Consider the following 19,528-nt stretch of genomic DNA (forward strand, 5'->3'; position numbering starts at 1 on the left):
GAATACTGGGGAGTCAGTTAGCTCAGTTGGCGAGATGGTTGGTTAGTGAGGCAGAGTCAAAAGCATGCCTTCAAATCCTGTATCAATTGAGTTTATTCATGAAAGCCCCACCTTCTCAACCTTGCTCCTTGCCCAAGGTGTAGTGATCCTCTGGTTTAATCACCATCCTCAAAGGAGAAATGGTTATTAGGGACTACAGCGACTCTTTATCTTCAATTTTAATGTAAGTATATTGATTGTTTGCAAATAAAAACTATCTACATTGACTGTGGTCATTACTCTGATGTGAATAAATTCCTCACATATTCAAATAAAATCAACCCATAAGTTATTGGCACAGAGTGGTAGGGGATGGGGATATGGCTGAGGTCCTGAATAACTTTTTTGTTTCTGTCTTCATGGAGGAGGACGTGAATAATTTGCCAGGTGCTAGAGATGGAAAGGTGGTAGGACTGGAGGGTCTTAATGACATTACTGTTACGAGAGAGGCGGTGCTCGACAGACTGGAGGGGCTGATTGTGGACAAGTCGCCAGGACTGGATGGAATGCATCCAAGGGTTCTGAAAGAAATGGCGGAGGTGATAGTGGATGCCTTGGTGGTTATTTTCCAGACGTCGCTGGATTCCGGGGAAGCGCCGGAAGATTGGAAAGCGGCTAATGTTACGCCGTTGTTTAAGAAGGGTGCCAGGCAAAAGGCAGGGAATTATAGGCCGGTTAGTTTAACGTCTGTTGTAGGTAAAATGTTAGAATCCGTCATCAAGGAGGAAATAGCGAGGCATCTTGAGAGGAATTGCTTGATAGAGCAGACGCAGCACAGTTTCATTAAAGGGAAATCGTGTCTGACAAATTTACTGGAGTTCCATGAGGATGTGTCTGGGGCAGTGGATAGAGGAGAGCCGGTGGATGTGGTCTTTCTTGATTTTCAGAAGGCGTTTGACAAGGTACCTCACAAGAGGTTATTGCAGAAGGTCAGGGGACATGGAGTTAGGGGTAGGGTGTTAGCGTGGATAGAGGATTGGTTGTCAAATAGGAGGCAGAGAGTGGGGGTCAATGGGTGCTATTCGGATTGGCGGATGGTGACTAGTGGAGTGCCCCAGGGGTCGGTGCTGGGGCCTCAGCTATTTACCGAACTGAGTGTAGGGTGTCGAAATTTGCTGATGACACCAAGATTGGGGGAACGGCAAATTGTGCGGAGGGTGTGGAGAGGCTACAGAAGGATGTAGATAGGCTGGGCGAATGGGCCAGGAAATGACAAATGGAATTTAATGTTGGCAAGTGTGAGGTGGTCCACTTTGGTAGGAATAATGGTAGGAAGGATTATTACTTACGTGGCGAAAAACTGCAGCAGGCGACGGTGCAGAGGGACCTCGGGGTCCTTGTGCATGAGTCGCAAAAACCCAGCTTGCAGGTGCAGCAGGTGGTCAGGAAGGCGAATGGGATGCTGGCCTTCATAGCGAGGGGGATTGAATATAAAAGTAGGGAGGTCTTGCTGCGGCTGTATAGGGCATTGGTGAGGCTGCAGCTGGAGTACTGTGTGCAGTTTTGGGCGCCGTACTTACGCAAGGATATTTTGGCCTTGGAGGGAGTGCAGAGGAGGTTTACTAGGCTGATACTGGAGTTGAGGGGATTGAGCTATGAGGAGAGGCTGAATAAACTAGGCTTGTACTCGTTAGAGTTTAGAAGAATGAGGGGAGATCTCATTGAGACGTATAAGATGATGAATGGGATGGATAGGGTAGAGGTGGAGAGGCTCTTCCCGCTCAGAAAGGACAGTAGGACTAGGGGGCACAGCCTCAAGATAAAGAGAGGGCGGTTTAGAACGGAGTTGAGGAGGAACTTCTTCACTCAAAGGGTGGTGAATCTCTGGAATTCTCTGCCCGTTGAAGTGCTGGAGGCTACCTCGCTAAATATTTTTAAGACACGGGTTGATGGGTTTTTGATAAGAGAGGGGATTAAGGGTTATGGGGAGAGGGCGGGAATGTGGAACTGAGCCACGACAGATCAGCCATGATCTTATTGAATGGCAGGGCAGGCTCGAAGGGCTAGATGGCCTACTCCTGCTCCTATTTCTTATATTCTTATGTTCTTAAACATGGTCCCTCAGAAATGGTTACATCTGTAGGTTGAACTTGAATTTAATTTTATTGGTCACTGCGTTTTATGTGTTGAAAGGTTTCATGCTTTATGTTGTAACGCAGGCAAGATCTGGTACCTTGCGATGCAGTGGTAACCGTGTTTGGGGTTATCATGGGAACCAGCACACCCAGCAACACTTGGTCCCGTCTCGTCAATCAACGCACAGGACCCGTCTTCTTAGGTGGCTTACCAACCAGCTACAGGCCAAATCAGGTACGGCAAAGTGTTTTCATGGAGAGGTTATTGTTATTTTTTGTTTCTTTGAATTGTATTTCTAATTTGGAATCTTGTGCTGAAGGAGTACGTTCGACCAATATGCTTGTGTCAGCTCTTCTAGAAGACGATTCAATGAGTTCCGCACTCCTGTTTCCCCATAGGCTTGAAATTATTTATTCCCTTTTCATGTACCTATCCAATATTCTTTTACAAATTGCTACTATGGTGTCCTATCCTGGTCACCACAGTTTGGGAAGGATGTGAAGCCATTTACCAGAATGATTTCAGGGATGAGGAATCTTAGTTACAAGGTTAGGTTGGAGAAGCTGGAGTGGGAGGTGGGGGAGTGGGAGCAGAGGTGGGAGGGGGGAGTGGGAGTGGAGGTGAGGGGGGGGCGGAGGTGGCAGTGGGGAAAGGTGAGGTGCACTGTTTTCCCTGTAGCAAAATAAGTTGAGGGATGGTGTGATAGCGGTGTACGAAATGACAACAGGTTTAGTTAAGTTCGACAAAGAAAACCGTTTTATTATCTGATGATTCAAGTGACAGGGGTCAAAGGTTTTGGGCTTATTACACAATGACAGGTAATGACTGTGAAATTGCTGCCTACAAGAGATGGAAGGTTGGGGATTGGTGGGGCGGGCGGAGAGCATACAAAAGGAAACTGAGTGGCCACTTGATTGAGATAAAAAGGGCCTCGAAGATGGAATTGGAGAATTGTACTGACTGGAGTGCTCTACGTAGAGCTGGCCTGGACCGGAGACACCAAATGTCCCCCTTGTGTACAGTCATGAGTCTGTAGCTTGATTGAATCCATTTCCGCCATCCCTTTCAGACTGTGAATTCTGGATCCAAATAATTCATTACAAAAAATAAAAACTTATCTTCTCAACCTGTCACCATAATCTGGTTTGTATCAAATATCCTCTTGTTACCTGCTTGTTGAAACAGTTTCTCCACCACTACTCTGTCAGAATCCTTCAAAACACTGAATCTTTTTCTAACCCTCATGGCTGCAAGGGGAACAATCCCAGTATCACTGCTCTCCTCACATAACTGAAGAATCATGCTCCTTCTCCCATTCTAACAGATCATCCCAGCTCCTTCCACAATTCCTCAGCATCTTTATTAAGCAATCGTGTCCAGACTTAGATATAATGCCCAGACTGATGCCTGAGATTACTAAGTACCAGCAACATGAGCAAATTCCAAGGTTACAAAATATTTGATTCAACTGAAAAGTTTGGGGGGATCCTCGGTTCTAAAATCCCTGAATCTCTGTACACCCATAAGAAGTATTAGTAGTTTCAAGATATTGCATGAACATCTGTACTTGGGGTTTTGGCTCAAGACTCCAACATAGGAGTAAATAGGGGTCATAACCTTACCCCATGTGGGAAACACTCAATCCGTCAATGATTTTTCCTTGAATTAGCCAAATAGGGGTTTGAGGGCAGACTCACCTTCCAATCAAGGACTTGCAAATCGGAGGTCCCCGTCCCCCAGCTGAGAAACAGCTGAGGAAAATAGAGAGAGAGAGAAAAGACACCTCCATCTTGAAGTGCCTTCCCACCAGCTTTTGAATGAAAAAATGACAACAAATGTCAGGCTATCAACATGCGGAATGGGCCCCTCTGCGTAACACGCTATGGCCAGCTGAAGTGGGGAGAGGGTGACGTTAAGCTATCTGGAGAGAGCTGTTCCTTTTCCCAGTCTGTTGGTAAAATTGTCTGTAGATAATCTTGTCTGTTGACACTGACTCTTCCACATCAATGAAAATGAGAGCAAGAGATTCACATGGGGAATAATGATAGAAATATCAACAATTGATTGCATTCTTGTCGCTGAGTCCAGGTCTTAAGCATAAAGGTCCAAGCTGTCATTGGTGCAGTATGGGAGCACTACATTGTTGAAGGTGCTGTCTTTCTGATTAACTGAGTGGGTCCTCGACTGTTTGTGGAATTAACATAGAACATAGAACATAGAACATTACAGCGCAGAACAGGCCCTTCGGCCCACGATGTTGCGCCGACCAGTTACAAAAACAATGACCCACTAGCCTATACCAATCCCTTTTCGTCCATAAACCTATCCAGAGATCTCTTAAACGCCCCCAAACTAGACGCATTTACAACTGCAGCAGGCAGGGCATTCCAATCCCTCACCACCCGCTGGGTAAAGAACCTACCCCTGACATCCGTCCTGTAGCTAATCCATCATTAATGATGGAATTTATCGGCTAGCCTTTGGAAACTGGCCGTAAGTGGCCATTCATGTATCTGCATTGGTTACATGTACCTCTGGACCAGGATAGTGCCTGAAAACCAGCCGGTTGCATGAAATTCATATTCACCCAGCTCCATCCTGGCGGAGGGATGGCGGGGGGGGGCACAATTGTTGTCGTGGTGACAAATCCTTGCTATGCTGAATCATAAGAGTAAGGTTATCAGGAGGGCAAGATGGTAGGTGGTGGAGGGGCTTAAAATTGAGAGCCGTGGCAGTGGTAAATTTGCCAGTCAACTAATGACCCCACCTTCAAGGTATTCTCATCGTGGCGGGAGAGCCACCAGGTGGCTGATCTTCCTGGGGGTTGATTTAGGCCCGTAAGTAGCTCTCACTGCCACTTTTCCCAGTGACCAGATCACCTCTTAAAACTTTGTGGATTGCTCACCATGCCAGGACTGAAGTTGGTTACAGTTTTGGCGCACCATGCCCATCATAGACTCCTCCCACAATGTTCCTATTCCTTTCATGGTCTCACTGAGGGAGTGCTGCACTGTTGGCAGTGCTGACTTTCGGATAAACTGAGACCGGACTGTCCTCTCACCTGTCTGGCACTGTTTTGAAGGAGCGTGATGGGGGCGCTCCCTCTAGTCTCGTGGCCAATCACCAAAGTAGAATAGGTCATGATCACACTGCTGTATGCGGCAGTTTGCTGTGTGCAAGGTTGCCTGCTACATTTTCTACATTGTGACAGTATCTGCACTGGATGTGACATGCTTCAAGACATCCTATGGTTGTGAAAGGTGCTAAATCAATAAAAACAACAACTTGTATTTATTTGTCACCTTTAAGGTGGTTCACAGGAACATTAGGAAACAAAGTATGACACCAAGCCACGTGAGGAGAAATTAGCTCAGTTGCCCAAAGCTTGGTCAATGAAATAAGTTTTAAGGAACATCTTAAAGATGAAAGTGAGGCAGGGAGGCAGAAAGGTTTAGAAAGGAAATTCCAGAGCTTGTGGCCTAGACAACTGAAGGTACGTCTGCTAATGGTGGAGCAATTATGATTGGACCCACTCCCAGACCGACCCATAATCCCACGCATTTACCCAACTAATCAACCCAACCTATACGTGTGGATGGACAAGGGCAGCAGATGCTTGGGAAGACCACCACCTGGAGATTCAGTCACTCACCATCCTGAATTGGAAATATGGCGCCATTTCTCACTATCAATAGGTTGCAATCCTGGAACTCCCTCCCACTCAGCACTATGGGTGTTCCTACACCTCATAGATTGCAGCAGTTCAAGGCGGCAGCTCAGCACCATCTTCACAAGGTGGGATGGGCAATGAATGCTGCTCCAGCCAGCGTGACACCCACATCCTGTGAGAAAATAAAAAGAATCCAAAAGCAGGATTAACTGACTGAAAGTAATGTTTGTTGCAATTTTACTGTATGAATTATTCATTACTACATCCATTATTTTATACATAACTCAAAAGGCAATTTTGCATTAAAAATGTTTATGAATCATGCATATGGAATGAAGAAACCTAAGGTCTCATGTTCTTCCTAATGAACCATTTTGTGAAGATTCATATCTTCCTCCATTGTCAATGTTCACTGCCGAGTAAAAATTTTCTGTTCCGTGCGATAACTAAGCAGTAACCGTTGTGCGTAAGAGTCATTTAATACACAACATTTCTTCCTTATTCCCACCATACTTCACTCTTCCAAATTGCTAAACTTTATCTTCACAGGTAAAAATGAAAAATATACCTTGGATATTTAAAAGTATTCCAGATTGAACAAAGAATATTCATAATGGAAAAGAATTCAATATTCAGCCTTGAAATCAATTGCTTTGTTGAACAGATCTATTTTTTCCAAATAGATTCAGTTATCTTTTGAGTCGCAGCCATTGTGTAGGTGGTGCAGTGAGGCGTTTTCTTCAGTGTGCTGTTATTGAGTGATATAAGCTGAATTTGTGCGTATAATTGCTTCTCATTGAGCACTTGTTGCACTGAGCAGCAAGTGTGTTTGTATGCAGAGTGATGTGGAGATGCCGGCATTGGATTGCGGTAAACACAGTAAGAAGTCTCACAACAACCAGGTTAAAGCTTTATTTGGTAGTAAACGCCACTAGCTTTCAGGACGCTATTCCTTCGTCAGGTGTGTCACCTGAGTGAAGAAATTTCTCCTTATCTCAAATGGCAAGGACTTCCTCAGTGGCAAGAACTTCCTTCCTTCGACAAAGAGATCAAAACTGCACTCAATATTCCAGCCGTGACCTCATGTGGTATAAGTCATGAAAAATCACAGTCTTTGCTTTACATTACACAATTTGAGACAGACACAAGCTTGTTGAGTCTTGAGTCTGAAATCAGAGTGAAGTTTCTGCTTTCAGTCAGTAAGTTCAAAGTGCACCTGAAATCGCCCTGGTTAAGATACACTTCACACTTCCATATAAATTCAGGTGCATCAGGAGAAATTCGGGGAAGGTCGTGGTCATGTCACAAGACCGGCAGTCCAGCCACCCAGCCCATTGTTCTGAGAATATGGGTTCAAATCCCACCGTGGCAGCTGATGGAATTTAAGTTAAATTACTAAATGTGGAAGGTAACGTTAGTTTCATGACCATTGCTGAGACTATCATTGTTGTAAAAACCCATCAGGTTCATTGATGTCCTCTAGGAAAGGAAATCTGCTGCCATTACCTGGTCCAGCCTACATATGACAGCAACAATGTGGTTGACTCTGAAATGGCCTAACAAGCCCTTCATTTCAAGGGCATTTATGACTGGGCAACAAATTCTGGCTATCCCAGTGATGCCCACATCCCATGAAAAATGCATTTTTAAAATTGCAAAATCTTCCAAGGGCCATGATAACAAGGCAGCATAACAGAATATAATTTTTCCACTTCCTTACAATAAAAATTATTCCGTGATGCGTTTAAAAGAGGCAGCCTGCTTCAGTCTCAGCAACACAGAAATTGCCCCTTAGTGTCCTGAGATGCGTAGATTAGAGGGATTAGTGGGTATAATATGTAGGGATATGGGGGTAAGGCCTGGGTGGGATTGTGTTCGGTGCAGTCTAGATGGGTCGAAGGGCCTCTTTCTGTACTGTAGGGTTCTATGTTCTATGCTCTAACACAGCTGGAAATAGGGTTAACAGTAAAAAGAATCATTTTTATTATGGTGTACGAACTTAAAGCCAGTGAGAATGACATAATGAAATTATACTGAATCATTAAAAAGTTTCTGCATTCAGCAGAAATCTGCAATACTGAATGGAATGGAATATTTTTGTGCATGGGGCATGACTCAGATCGATTTTTAAAATTCATTCGTAAGATAAATGTGAGTGTCACTGGCAAGGCCAGCACTTACTGCTCATCCCGAATTGTCCTTCATCTGAGTTGCTTATTAGGTTATGTCAGAGGGCAGCTAAGAAGTCCAACAGAAAGGCCATGATAGTAGCATCCGGGAAGGACAATTGGAGGCCAGTGAAAAAGATTGGGTAAAGAATTATGCCATGATTACCAGGAATTGTGGGCTTCCAGGATGGAGTCTGTATCCTACAAAATACAAAATACAAATGCCTGACCAATCAGGGAGCTTGACCTGCATATAAATATGGGAGTGTTAAGTCTGATCTTGGACCTGAAAAACTCTGAGTGGAATAGAGTTTGTAAATAAAGGGAATTTGGTGAAGGGACACCAGCCTCTTAGAAGTTATTTCAAATACCACTGTGCCTCCCTTCAAACTAGTGTAAAGGGTTGCAAGAAGGACATATATAAGCAGTCTGGCCTCAACTCATGCCTTTTACATTGGTTTAGCCAATTCTACCCAGACTACATGAATGTGCCTAGCAGAAATTTGGCCATTGCAAGTCTTCCATAGGTTGGGAGACACAGGATTAGAAGTTATGAAACTTCCCTGTCCTTCAATATAGGCAATTCATTATTTATAAATGGCTTTTGTAGCATTATGCCAAACTATGTTTATTCAATCAATATCCATGTTCTTGTCTTCTAATGGATCACAGAGAATTCAGAAGTTCTCAAATATCTAAGAAAACTCCATCTCGGCAAGAAACTTTAAACAGCTTATTTTGAAGTGTCAATCAATCTTTGTTTTGCAGGTTGCTGAGCCATTCAACAACTTCACTGGTTGCCTAGCAGTAATGGAAATCAATGGATTGGGCCCCTTCATCCTTTCGAATGCTATCGGCAGAGACAACATTGACTACTGCAGGTGTGTTTCTCAAGCTCCAATACGCATCGTTACAATCCCTCAGAGAACCAAACTTACCAAATGACCAACCTCAGGAAAGAAATTACCGACATTTTCTTTGACATGAATCAGGACCAACACAAATTAAACACGAGTCAACGTGTAAATAGTTGACAAAACTAAGTTACATCTTACATCGTCACAAACTCATCTATCACTCCTTGCACATGTTCATTTCTAAAATTCTTCAATTTGGCTCCAGTATGTAGGATATCTCACTTTCCCACTCAATTCATGTTCACCAGACCTGTGGGCCTCCCAACCACACCGCCACCTCCCCCCCTCACTTAGAGAAGCCTGCTAATGATATGTAAATGTATGGTAATGCCGTTCCTGATTTTTCATGGTGGGAAGCCCATGGCAGGGGATAGGGACAATCTCAACGGGCAATGCTGCTGGCATGAAAGTCTTTTGGGCACTACTGATGGATTCCCCATCCCAGCAACTTTCTTGCCTGTTGAAAATGGGGGCAGAGAACCCAGGCCCTTGTTTCTGCACCTGTGTGCTGATCACCTTCATCCTCTGGCTCTCTCATCTCGCTGTTCACCTTTATATCTGGCTATACAGCTTCCAACCTCAACCCTATGAGCACTGTTTCCAGGTTAAGGGTTACCAGATCATATGGATCAGTATTTCCTCATTTCCAAAGTTTCTAATTGATTGCTTTGCAGTTGATACAGACTCCTAAAAACCCATTTAAAACATTAAAAATAGCAATTACAGGTTCACCAAACACACTTAAAAGTAATTACAATTTTCTTTTACTGTTACTGCTTCCACAACAATGGCCATCACAGTAAGCAAATTCCTTTCTTGATTAAAAAAGCACAAATCTCCTTTGCATTTAGAGTGCGAGTTTACAAATGTATAGCATTTTGGTCCATCTGATCCATATATGCCAACACTTATTCTCCTTCCTTCCTTAGGTATAGATGTGATTGGCGCAACTTGTGGGCCGAAGGGCCTGTTTGTGCTGTAGTGTTCTGTGTCCTATGTTCTATGTTCCATCCCACCCTATCTGCATCACCTTGATTCCTTTTTCTCATAGCTGCCTATCCAGTTTGTACCACTCACTGTCACTACTCCATGTGGTTCCACAAATGAAGTTTCTCCTGAATTCCCGATAGTGAGTACTTATATTCATGGCTCCTGGTTCCAATCATCTGATTTGATTCAATTTATTATTGTCACATCAGAACATAAGAACTAGGAGCAGGAGTAGGTCATCTGGTCCCTCAAGCCTGCGCCACCATTCAGTAAGATCAGGGCTGATCTTTTCGTGGACTCAGTTCCATTTACCCACCTGCTCACCATAACTCTTCATTCCTTTACTATTCAAAAATCTGTCTATCCTTGCCTTAAAAATATTCAATGAAGTAGCCTCAACTGCTTCACTGGGCAGGGAATTTCACAGATTCATAGCCCTTTGTGTGAAGAAGTTCCTCCTCAACTCAGTCCTAAATCTGCTCCCCCTTATTTTGAGGCCATAGCCCCTAGTTCTAGTTTCACCCACCAGTGGAAATAACTTCCCTGCTTCTATCTTATCTATTCCCTTCATAATCTTTTATGTTTCTATAAGATCTCCCCTCATTTTTCTGAATTCCAATAAGTATAGGCCCGGTCTACTCAGTCTCTCCTCATAAGCCAACCCCTCAACTCCGGATGTATTTGTACACAGTGAAATGTACTTCTTGCATGCTATACAGCAGAGCATACCGTTCATAGAGAAGGAGAGAAGATAGTGCAGAATATAGTATTACAATCATAGCTAGTGTGTAGACAAAGATCAACTTAATGCAACGTAGGTCCATTCAAGTCTTGACAGCAGCAGGGAAGAAGCTGTTCTTCAGTCAGTTGGTATGTGACCTCAGACTTTTGTATCTTTATCTCAACAGAAAAAGGTGAAAGAGAAAATGTCTGGGGTGTGTTCATTATGCTGGTTGTTTTCTGAGGCAGTGGGAAGCGTATAGGCAGAGTCAATGGATGGGAGGCTGGTTTGTGTGATGGATTGGGCCACATTCATGACCTTTTGTAGTTTCTTGCTGTCTTGGACAGAGCAAGAGCCAGACCAATCTGTGATACAACCAGAAAGAATGCATTCTGTAGTGCATCTACAAATGTTAGTGAGAATCCTGGTTGACATGCCAAATTTCCTTAGTCTTCTGAGATAGTAGAGGTGTCATGGGCTTTCTTAACTATAATGTCGGCATTGGGGGACAAAGACAGGTTGTTGGTGATCTGGATACCTAAAAACCTGAAGCTCTGGACCCTTCCTATTTCGTCCCCACATGTTCTCCTCTATGTTTCCTGAAGTCGATGACAATCTCCTTCATTTTGTTGACATTGAAAGAGAGATTATTGTCGCCGCATCAGTTCACCAGATTCTCTATCTCATTCCTGTATTCAGTATTATCATTGTTTGAGATTGACCCACTGCGGTGGTGTCATCAGCAAACTTGAAAATCAAGTTGGTGGGGAATTGGGCCACACAGTCATAGGTGTATAAGGAATATAGTAGGGGGCTGAGAACACAACCTTGTGGAGCACCAGTGCTGAGGATGATCTTGGATGAGGTATTGTTGCCTGTGGCTTGTGAGGTAGGAAGTTTAGGGTCCAGTTGCAGAGGGAGGAGCTGAGGCCCAGGCCAGGGAGTTTGGAGATGAGTTTTGTGGAAATAATGGTGTTGAAGGCTGAGCTGTAGACAATAAATAGGAGTCTGACATAGGTGTCCTTGTTATCTAAGTGTTCCAGGGTTGAGTGCAGGCCAGGGAGATGGCGTCTGTTGTGGACGTATTGCGGTGGTAGGCAAATTGTACTGGATCCAGGCAGTCTGGGAGGCTGGAATTGATTCGTACCATGACTAGCCTTTCAAAGCATTTCATAATGATGGATGTCAGAGCCATCGGACAATATCATTTAGGCACGCTTCTGGCTTTTCTGATGTACCGGGATGATGGTTGTCTTCTTGAAGCAGATAAGGACCTCAGATTGTTGTAAAGAGAGGTTTAAGATATCTATTAATACCCCCGCCAGCTGATCTGCGCAGGATCTGAGCGCTTGTCCAGGTGCCTGGACTAGAAAGAGTGCAGGAAAGATTTACTAGGATGCTACCTGGTACTAATCCAAGCTCTAAGTTCATCTGCCTTACCTGTTAAACTTCTCGCATTGAAACAAATGCACTTCAGTCCACCAGACCCTCTTTGATTAGCAACCCTACCCTGCCTGCTGTTTTACTGGCCCTACTCTCTGGTTTCCCTTCAGCTAATTCACCTTTGCTTTGGTTCCCACCCCCCTGCCAAACTAGTTTAAATCTTCCCGTGTGACAGTTCTATTCTGTTTGTGAAGGAGCAGCACTCTGAAAGCTTGCGGCTTGTGCTACCAAATACACCTGTTGGACTTTAACCTGGTGTTGTGAGACTCCTTAGTGTGTTTACAGTCAAAGCCAGGGTGTAGACAAAGATCGATTTAATATTACGTAGATCCATTAAAAAGTCTGATGGCAACAGGGAAGAAGCTGTCCTTGAGTTGGTTGGTACGTGATCTCGGACTTTTGTACCTTTTTCCCGATGGAAGAAAGTGGAAGAGAGTATATTCAGTGTACGTGGGGTCCTTGATCATGCTGATGGTTTTTCCAAGGCGGATAAGTGTAAACAGAGTCAATGAATCAGAGGGTGGTTTGCGTGAAAGACTGGTCTACGTTCACAACCCTTTGTAGTTTCATGTGGTCTTAGTCAGAGCAGGAACCATGCCTTGATGTGATACATCCAGAGAGGATGCTTTCTATGGTGCATTTGAGATAAGGAGAAATTTCTTCACCCAGAGGGTGGCGAACTTGTGGCATTCATTACAGTTGAGGCCAAAACATTATATCATAGAAACCCTACAGTGATGAAAGGAGGCCATTTGGCCCATCGAGTCTGCACTTGATAACAATCCCATCTATGCCCTATCCCCATAACCCCACATACTTACTCTGCTAATCCCTCTAACTTATGCAAGCCAGGACGCTAAGGGGCAATTTAGCATGGCCAATCAACCTAACCCGCACATCTTTGCACTTTATTGTTTTCAAGAATGAGTTAGATGTAGCTCTTGGGGCAAAGGAGGTCAAAGGATATGGGAGGGATGCAGATTCAGGCTATTGAGATGGATGATCAGCTATGATCATAAGGAATGGTGAAGTTGGCTCAAAGGACTGATTGACCTACTCCTGCTGTTATTTTCTATGCTTTACATCCATTCTCAGAGGTGCAGAATTCCCTCAGCGCAGTGATGGATTTACACCTAGATTATGTGATTAAATCTCCAGAGTGGGCTTGAACCCACAACCTTCCAAGTGTTATCCACTGAGTTAAGCATGGTACTTTTGAATTCTATATTTTGTCAAAAATGTTTTGGAATACGAAAGCCAAAGGAAACGGTAAGCTATTTAAAATGTTACTAAAGTCTCTTTTGAGGTATTATGGGCAATATTGGTCTCCACGCGATGGAAGTATATTGAGGCATCAAAGAGAGTAAATGCAATGCAGCGACAGAGTAAATAATGTTTTCAGTATTTGAGAGTACCAAAATGAATGATCAGGAATACTACATTAACTAGAACCATAGAATCCTTACAGTGTAGAAGGAGGCCATTCAAGTCTGCACTGACTAACCAACAGTGCATCTTTCCCAGAGCCACACTCCTACCCTATCCCTGTAACCCCATGCATTTACCCCACTAATCCTCCTAACCAACTCATCCTGGAACACTAAGAGGCAAATTAGCATGGCCAATCTACCTAATCTGCACATCTTTGGACTGTGGGTGGAAACCGAAGCACCTAGAGGAAAACAAAGCAGAAACAGGGAGAATGTGCAAACTCCACACAATCCCCCGAGGCTGGAATTGAACCCAGGTCCCTGGAACTGAGAGGCAGCAGTGCTAACCACTGTGCTGCCCAATACAAGCAGATTGGAACAGAATTTGGGTAAAATGTCTTCACATAGAATGTTGTGAGACCTTGGGTTCACTTCCATGGTTAGTCGTTTGGTAAAACTAACATAGCATAGTCAAGGTCAGATTACCCTGATGATAGAGGGGTAATGATTTATGGAACTAATTAGGATTGCCTATTGGAAGAAGAAACACTTACAAAGGCCAGTGGGCCAAATGGCCTGATTCTGCATTGACATATTGGACCACCCAATTGGATGCAAAATGTAGCTCCATAGCAGTACCATGGAAACCATATAAAATGATGGTTGTACTGTTTGTATTTGCACGTGTACCAGCCCACACCGAGCACCGTGATTGTCTGGGTATTAGATTCAGCAATGCACGTGCATCAAAGCACGCATAGTGGGCAGATTGTAATGTCACTTAGTGTCTGATGCTGCTTTGGTGTCAGATCTGCCACAATGCTCCTTGCAGACCCTGTTAATGTTCTTTTTCGAGCATGAGGAGCTGAAAATGTGTTTAATTGGATATAAAGGGCCCACTCCACACCCCACACACCTTGTGCTATTTAAAGGCATCAAAATAGATCTTTCAGATCGGGCGCTTTTGACTTTCCTTTGCTGCTGCGAAGTGAGTGCAAGTATTGGGTTTAGTATTTTTGGAGGAGTTCTGAAAAGGGTTTGGAGTCAGAAGGGAGTGGTTCCGAGGAGCTCAGAGGAGTTGAAAAGCCTGTCAAGGGAAAGCCAATTACACAAATGGGAGCAATTCCTCTTGGGCACCACCAGATTTACACAACTATGTTAATCATACAGAGCCAGAACCTCAAATTCCTGGATCTCAGCATAGTAATCAGAGAACCTTTATATCTTAAAGACTATCTCTGTACTTGGAGAAAACTAACAAGCTGAACTCTTGAGAAAAAAAGGCTCAATGAACAGGATTGGGGAGGTACTGGGTAATAACACATCCTGATGCTGGTGAACCAAACCACACTTTTAGCCCTGTGATTCTAATATGGATGTGAACTGAATTCTGAGCACTTTTCTTCAGCTCTACCAGCTTCCTCCAATGTATTCATTATTTCTTCCACTGAATGTGTGAAGATTACGTGTTTTCTCGTGTGTGCATGAATTTTCTCTGGGTGCTTCAGTTTCTTCCCACCGTCCAAAGATGTACAGGATAGGTGGATTGGCCATGCTCAGCTTTCGCTTAGAGTCCCGAGATGTGTAGGATAGGTCGATTCGCCATGGTAAATGCATTGGGTTATGGAGTTACGACAGAGGGTAAGGTCTGTGTAAGATGCTCTGTTGGAGAGACAGTGCAGGCTCAATTAGCCGAATAGCCTCCTTTTGCACTGTAGGATTTTATGGATTCAGTCCCATTGTATGCAAAGACTGAAGTTTGCTTGAGGTTCCACGTGGCAACCAAGTCTTAAAATCTGTGTACTTAGATTGAAAAAAAGGGAGATTGTTATGATTCTCAATTTTCATAGATGCTGGCAAATTAAAAATAAATGAGACCAATCTGTTGTTAGGTACCATGTCAGTGGATCAAGCAATTGGAAACTCAAAGATTCCCATTTGGAATCTGTACTGCAAATCAGCCCAGATTGAAAAGTTTGCAAGCTCCTGTGCAAAAGAGCAATAAAATTGATCCACTGAGATGAGAACTTGCCTGTAATGCTGCAGATTAGCATTGGATTATTTGTGAAGCAAAATAAATTTGGCATATTGAAGAAGACTTTGGAGCAGTTCAAGTGCAGATTCTCCAAAATGATACCAGGGCATCAATGGATTAAATAGTGTGTAAGACTTCATAGACACGTTTCTATTCCATTGCCTTAGAAGATTGATTACGATCTAATTGAGATATTTATGAAACTTAGAGGAATTGATAGGGTAGTTGGAGGGAAACTTTCCGCTGGTGGGGAAGACTCTAGAACAACATAAACTTAAAATTAGAACTGGGCTCTTTGAATTGACGGCAGGATACATTTCTTCACTCAAAGGGTAATGGAAATCCGGAACTCTCTCCTTGTGCACTCCCACCACCCCCACAACACCCCCACAACACCCCCACAACACCCCCACCCCTCCCCACCACCACCACCGGCCGCCTCCCACAACCCCCACACCCCACCATCCGCCCAAAAGAAAGCTGTTGATGCTGGGGAATAAGTCAAAATTTTAAAACTCAGGTCGGTAGACTGTCAGTTAAGGGTATTTAAGGTTACAGTGGGTAAGTAGTATTCAGAAAGAGATCAGCCATGGTAGGACAGGAATGAGTGGTTGAATGGCCTCCTCCTGAATGATATGTAGCCCACTGTTAAAGAAATTAATAGGTTGACAGGCTGTCTTGGAAAGTTAATGTTACAGACAGTGGTATTAAGAGTAATGTAAATGATTGTTTTAATGAATTGCCAGTATATTAAATCACAATCATTGAAAGTGTATTATGCAAGGATAGCATTATGTTATTATTGATCTTATGGATTTTTCAATTAAGACTGAACAAGATTTAAGCAGGACAGAAAATTGCACTGCAGTCCAATTCAATCAGAACTCCAGCTTTATCCATTACACTTCATGAAATATTTCGCAAATTAAAAATTCTGAGGTCATATCCACCTTGCCAAAATATAACCCTGAGGCATGCATCGTTGAAGTCAGCATGATGCCCTCATGGAATTATGCATTATCCATCCCTCATCTCTTTGCAATGTTCCTTCATTCATTACTTACTGACCTTTGGTGGACTGTCCTCAGCTACTTTTATTCCTGCCTGTGTCACTGGATTTATCACATCTCCCTCTTCCTGCTTTCACTGGCCACTTCTGAAGAAACCCAAGACTTTCACTTGGCTGAGTTCTTTATCTTCTTTACATGCTGCTCTCTGGAAACATTACCAGGTAATATGGGTCAGTGTTCATTCACAATTAACAACTTGCATTGGTATAATGTCTTGGATACAGGAAGGCACTTCAAAGAAGCATCATTGTTATACATGAACATTTGATTAAAGTGAGATTATAAATAATCATTGGTCAGTTACATATGTAACAACAGAGATGAGAATAAAATACAATGTAGCAAATGCAAACATTGATATAATGCAAACATAGGAGATATTAAACAGAGCACATCATCAAAAAGATAGGTTTCAATGACCATCTTAGTTGGAGAGAGAGAGGTAGCCAGACCAAGAGGTTTAGGTTCAGAGCTTAGGGCCTTGGCAGCTGAAGCCAGAAATGATAGAGTGGTGAATATTGCAGACACAAGAAGACAGAATGAATTGGCATCCAGCAGTGATTCTCCAGTACCACTCAGTTTCACAATTTTGATGTCCAACTGCCCATTTTACATCAGGTGGTGGCAGTGTTAAACACCGGAAAAGCCATGGCCTTTTATTTGGCTCCCACCAGATGTGCCATAATACCAGGCTCCCAATGATATTCCCCTTCCAACGTGATCCCTTCTCTGGAGTCAATGATGTGCAATCCTTTTAAGTTCTCATCTGAGTCCATATTTTACAGTCTAGATAGTACCAAAGTGACATGTCTCCCTTCCTGCAACATCATCCCATTTTACTCCCTCCACTAGTGATATTTTTGTCTCTGAGTCAGAAAGTTTTGAATATAAGTCTTGCTCCAAAGATAAACACAAATTTTATAGTCAATAACATCACTGTTGACCATAAAGAAACTACTGCAAAAACATTTAGTGATCTGCATGACATAGAACATAGAATAGTAGAGTTCAGGAAGAGGTCCTTCGCCCCACAATGCTGTGCCGAAAAGCACGCCAAATTAAACTAATTCTAGCTCTTTATCCATATCCCTATATTCAATGAATATTCATGTGCTTATCTAAAAGCCCCGTAAACGCCCCTGTCGTGACTGCCTCCACCATCACCCTGACAGTGTGTTCCAGATACCTGCCACTCTTTGTGTAAAAAAAAACTTGCCCCTCACATTTCCTTTGGACTTCTCCTTCTCACCTTAAGTGCATGCCCCCTGGGGAAAAGATTCTGCCAACCCTTTCTATGCCTCAGATAATTTTATAGATTTCTATCAGATCTCCCCTCAGCTTCTGACACTCCAGGGAAAACAACTCTAGTTTCTCCTTATAACTCATACCCAGGCAGCATCCTGATAAACCTCTCCTGCACCCTCTCCCAAACTTCCACATCCTTCCTATGATATGATGACCAGAATTAAACGCAGTCATCTACAACAGGCTAACCCAAGTTTTATAAAGCTGCAACATGACATCCTGACTCTTGAATTCAATGCTCCGACCAATAAAGGCAAGCATGCCATACGCCTTCTTTACCACCCTATTTACTTGTGTGGCCACTTGCAGGGAGCTTGGGACTTGAACCTCAAGATCCCTCTGTACATTAGTGCTGTTCAAGGTCCTGCCACTAACTGTGTACTTACCCTCAACATTTGTTCTCCCAAAGTGCTGTATCCCATACTTGCCCAGATTAAATTCCATCCATCATTTCTCAGCCCATACCTGCAACTGATCTATACTAGATCCTTTGACAATCTTGTACATTACCCACAGCTCCCCCTATCTTTGTGTTGTTTGCAAACTTACTAACCCATCCATCTACATTTTCATCCAAATCATTTATATATACATCACAGACAATAGAGGCCTCAGTCCGGATCCTGCGAATGACTACTAGTCACAGGCCTCAAGCCAGGAAAATACTCTACCACCACTACTCTCTGACTTCTATGTGCAAACCAATTTGGAATCCAAGCAGCCAAGTCACTGTGGATCCCATGCTACTTCATCTGTGAATGACCCTACCATCAGGGACTTTGTCGAAAGCCTTAATAAAATCAATATAGACAACATCCACTGCTCTACTCTTATCGATCATCTTCATCACCTCCTCAAAAAAATCAATCATGTCATTAAGACATGACCTGCCCCGCACAAAGCCATGCTGACTTCCTCTAATCAGGCCATCATTCTCCAAATGTGTGTAAATCCTGACGCAAACTGAACCCTGGTGTATGTACTTGTTCCCAATGATGGAGGTTAGAGTCTGTGTTATGAGAGCCACATGGAGCTGAGGCAGTGAGTAATAGGACAAGCTTGCTGACAGAGGCTAAGAAGGGGAGAAGATTTCACAACGTGAGGCCCTATCCATCTCAGCTCTTCTCAGAGCAATTTTCCTACTGCCACCTAAATCCAGAACAGCATGTTCAGTGTTGGAAATTCACCAAGGACATCACAGAACTTTGTCACCTCTTAGAACATGAGCCTTGGAGCAGGAAGAGATTGGCACTGCTTGTTATCATTGTGGCACCAAATATCCTCACGTTCGGGTTCTCCTACAGACTAGGACATGTTGTGGGTTTAAGTCTCGCTTTAGAGATGTGGGTAAAAGAGTTCAAGGTGACAAGCCAGTGCAATGCTGAAAGAATACTGCAATGTTAGGTACAGTCTTTCAGATAAGTTGTTAAACTGAGGCCCTGCCTGTCCTTTGAAGTTGATGTCAACAATCTAATTGTCCAATTTTGATGAAGAGCAGCAAGTTCTCCTTGGCCTTGACCAATTTTTATTCCTCAGTCAACATCTTTAAAAATCAGGTTATCTAGCCATAATTACATTGCATATATGGGAGCTTACTGTACACAAATTTGTAGCCGTATTTCCTACGTGGCTACATTGACTTAACTTGAGGTTATGACAGGTGC

At 43.3% G+C, this 19,528-nt stretch overlaps 1 protein-coding gene across 1 annotated transcript in view; it reads left to right on the top strand.

The window, feature by feature from the left end:
- Positions 1-19,528, top strand: part of LOC145345354 (protein eyes shut homolog) — a 308,622-nt gene that overhangs the window by 131,776 nt on the left and 157,318 nt on the right. The window contains exons 5-6 of the mRNA XM_080193170.1: positions 2,199-2,349; positions 8,722-8,834. Of these exons, the coding sequence (XP_080049296.1) occupies positions 2,199-2,349; positions 8,722-8,834 (264 nt within the window). The remainder of the gene's footprint in view (positions 1-2,198; positions 2,350-8,721; positions 8,835-19,528) is intronic.

Source organism: Carcharhinus amblyrhynchos, chromosome 7 (assembly GCF_965287045.1).
Source record: "Carcharhinus amblyrhynchos chromosome 7, sCarAmb.v2.hapA, whole genome shotgun sequence".
NCBI lineage: Eukaryota > Metazoa > Chordata > Chondrichthyes > Carcharhiniformes > Carcharhinidae > Carcharhinus > Carcharhinus amblyrhynchos.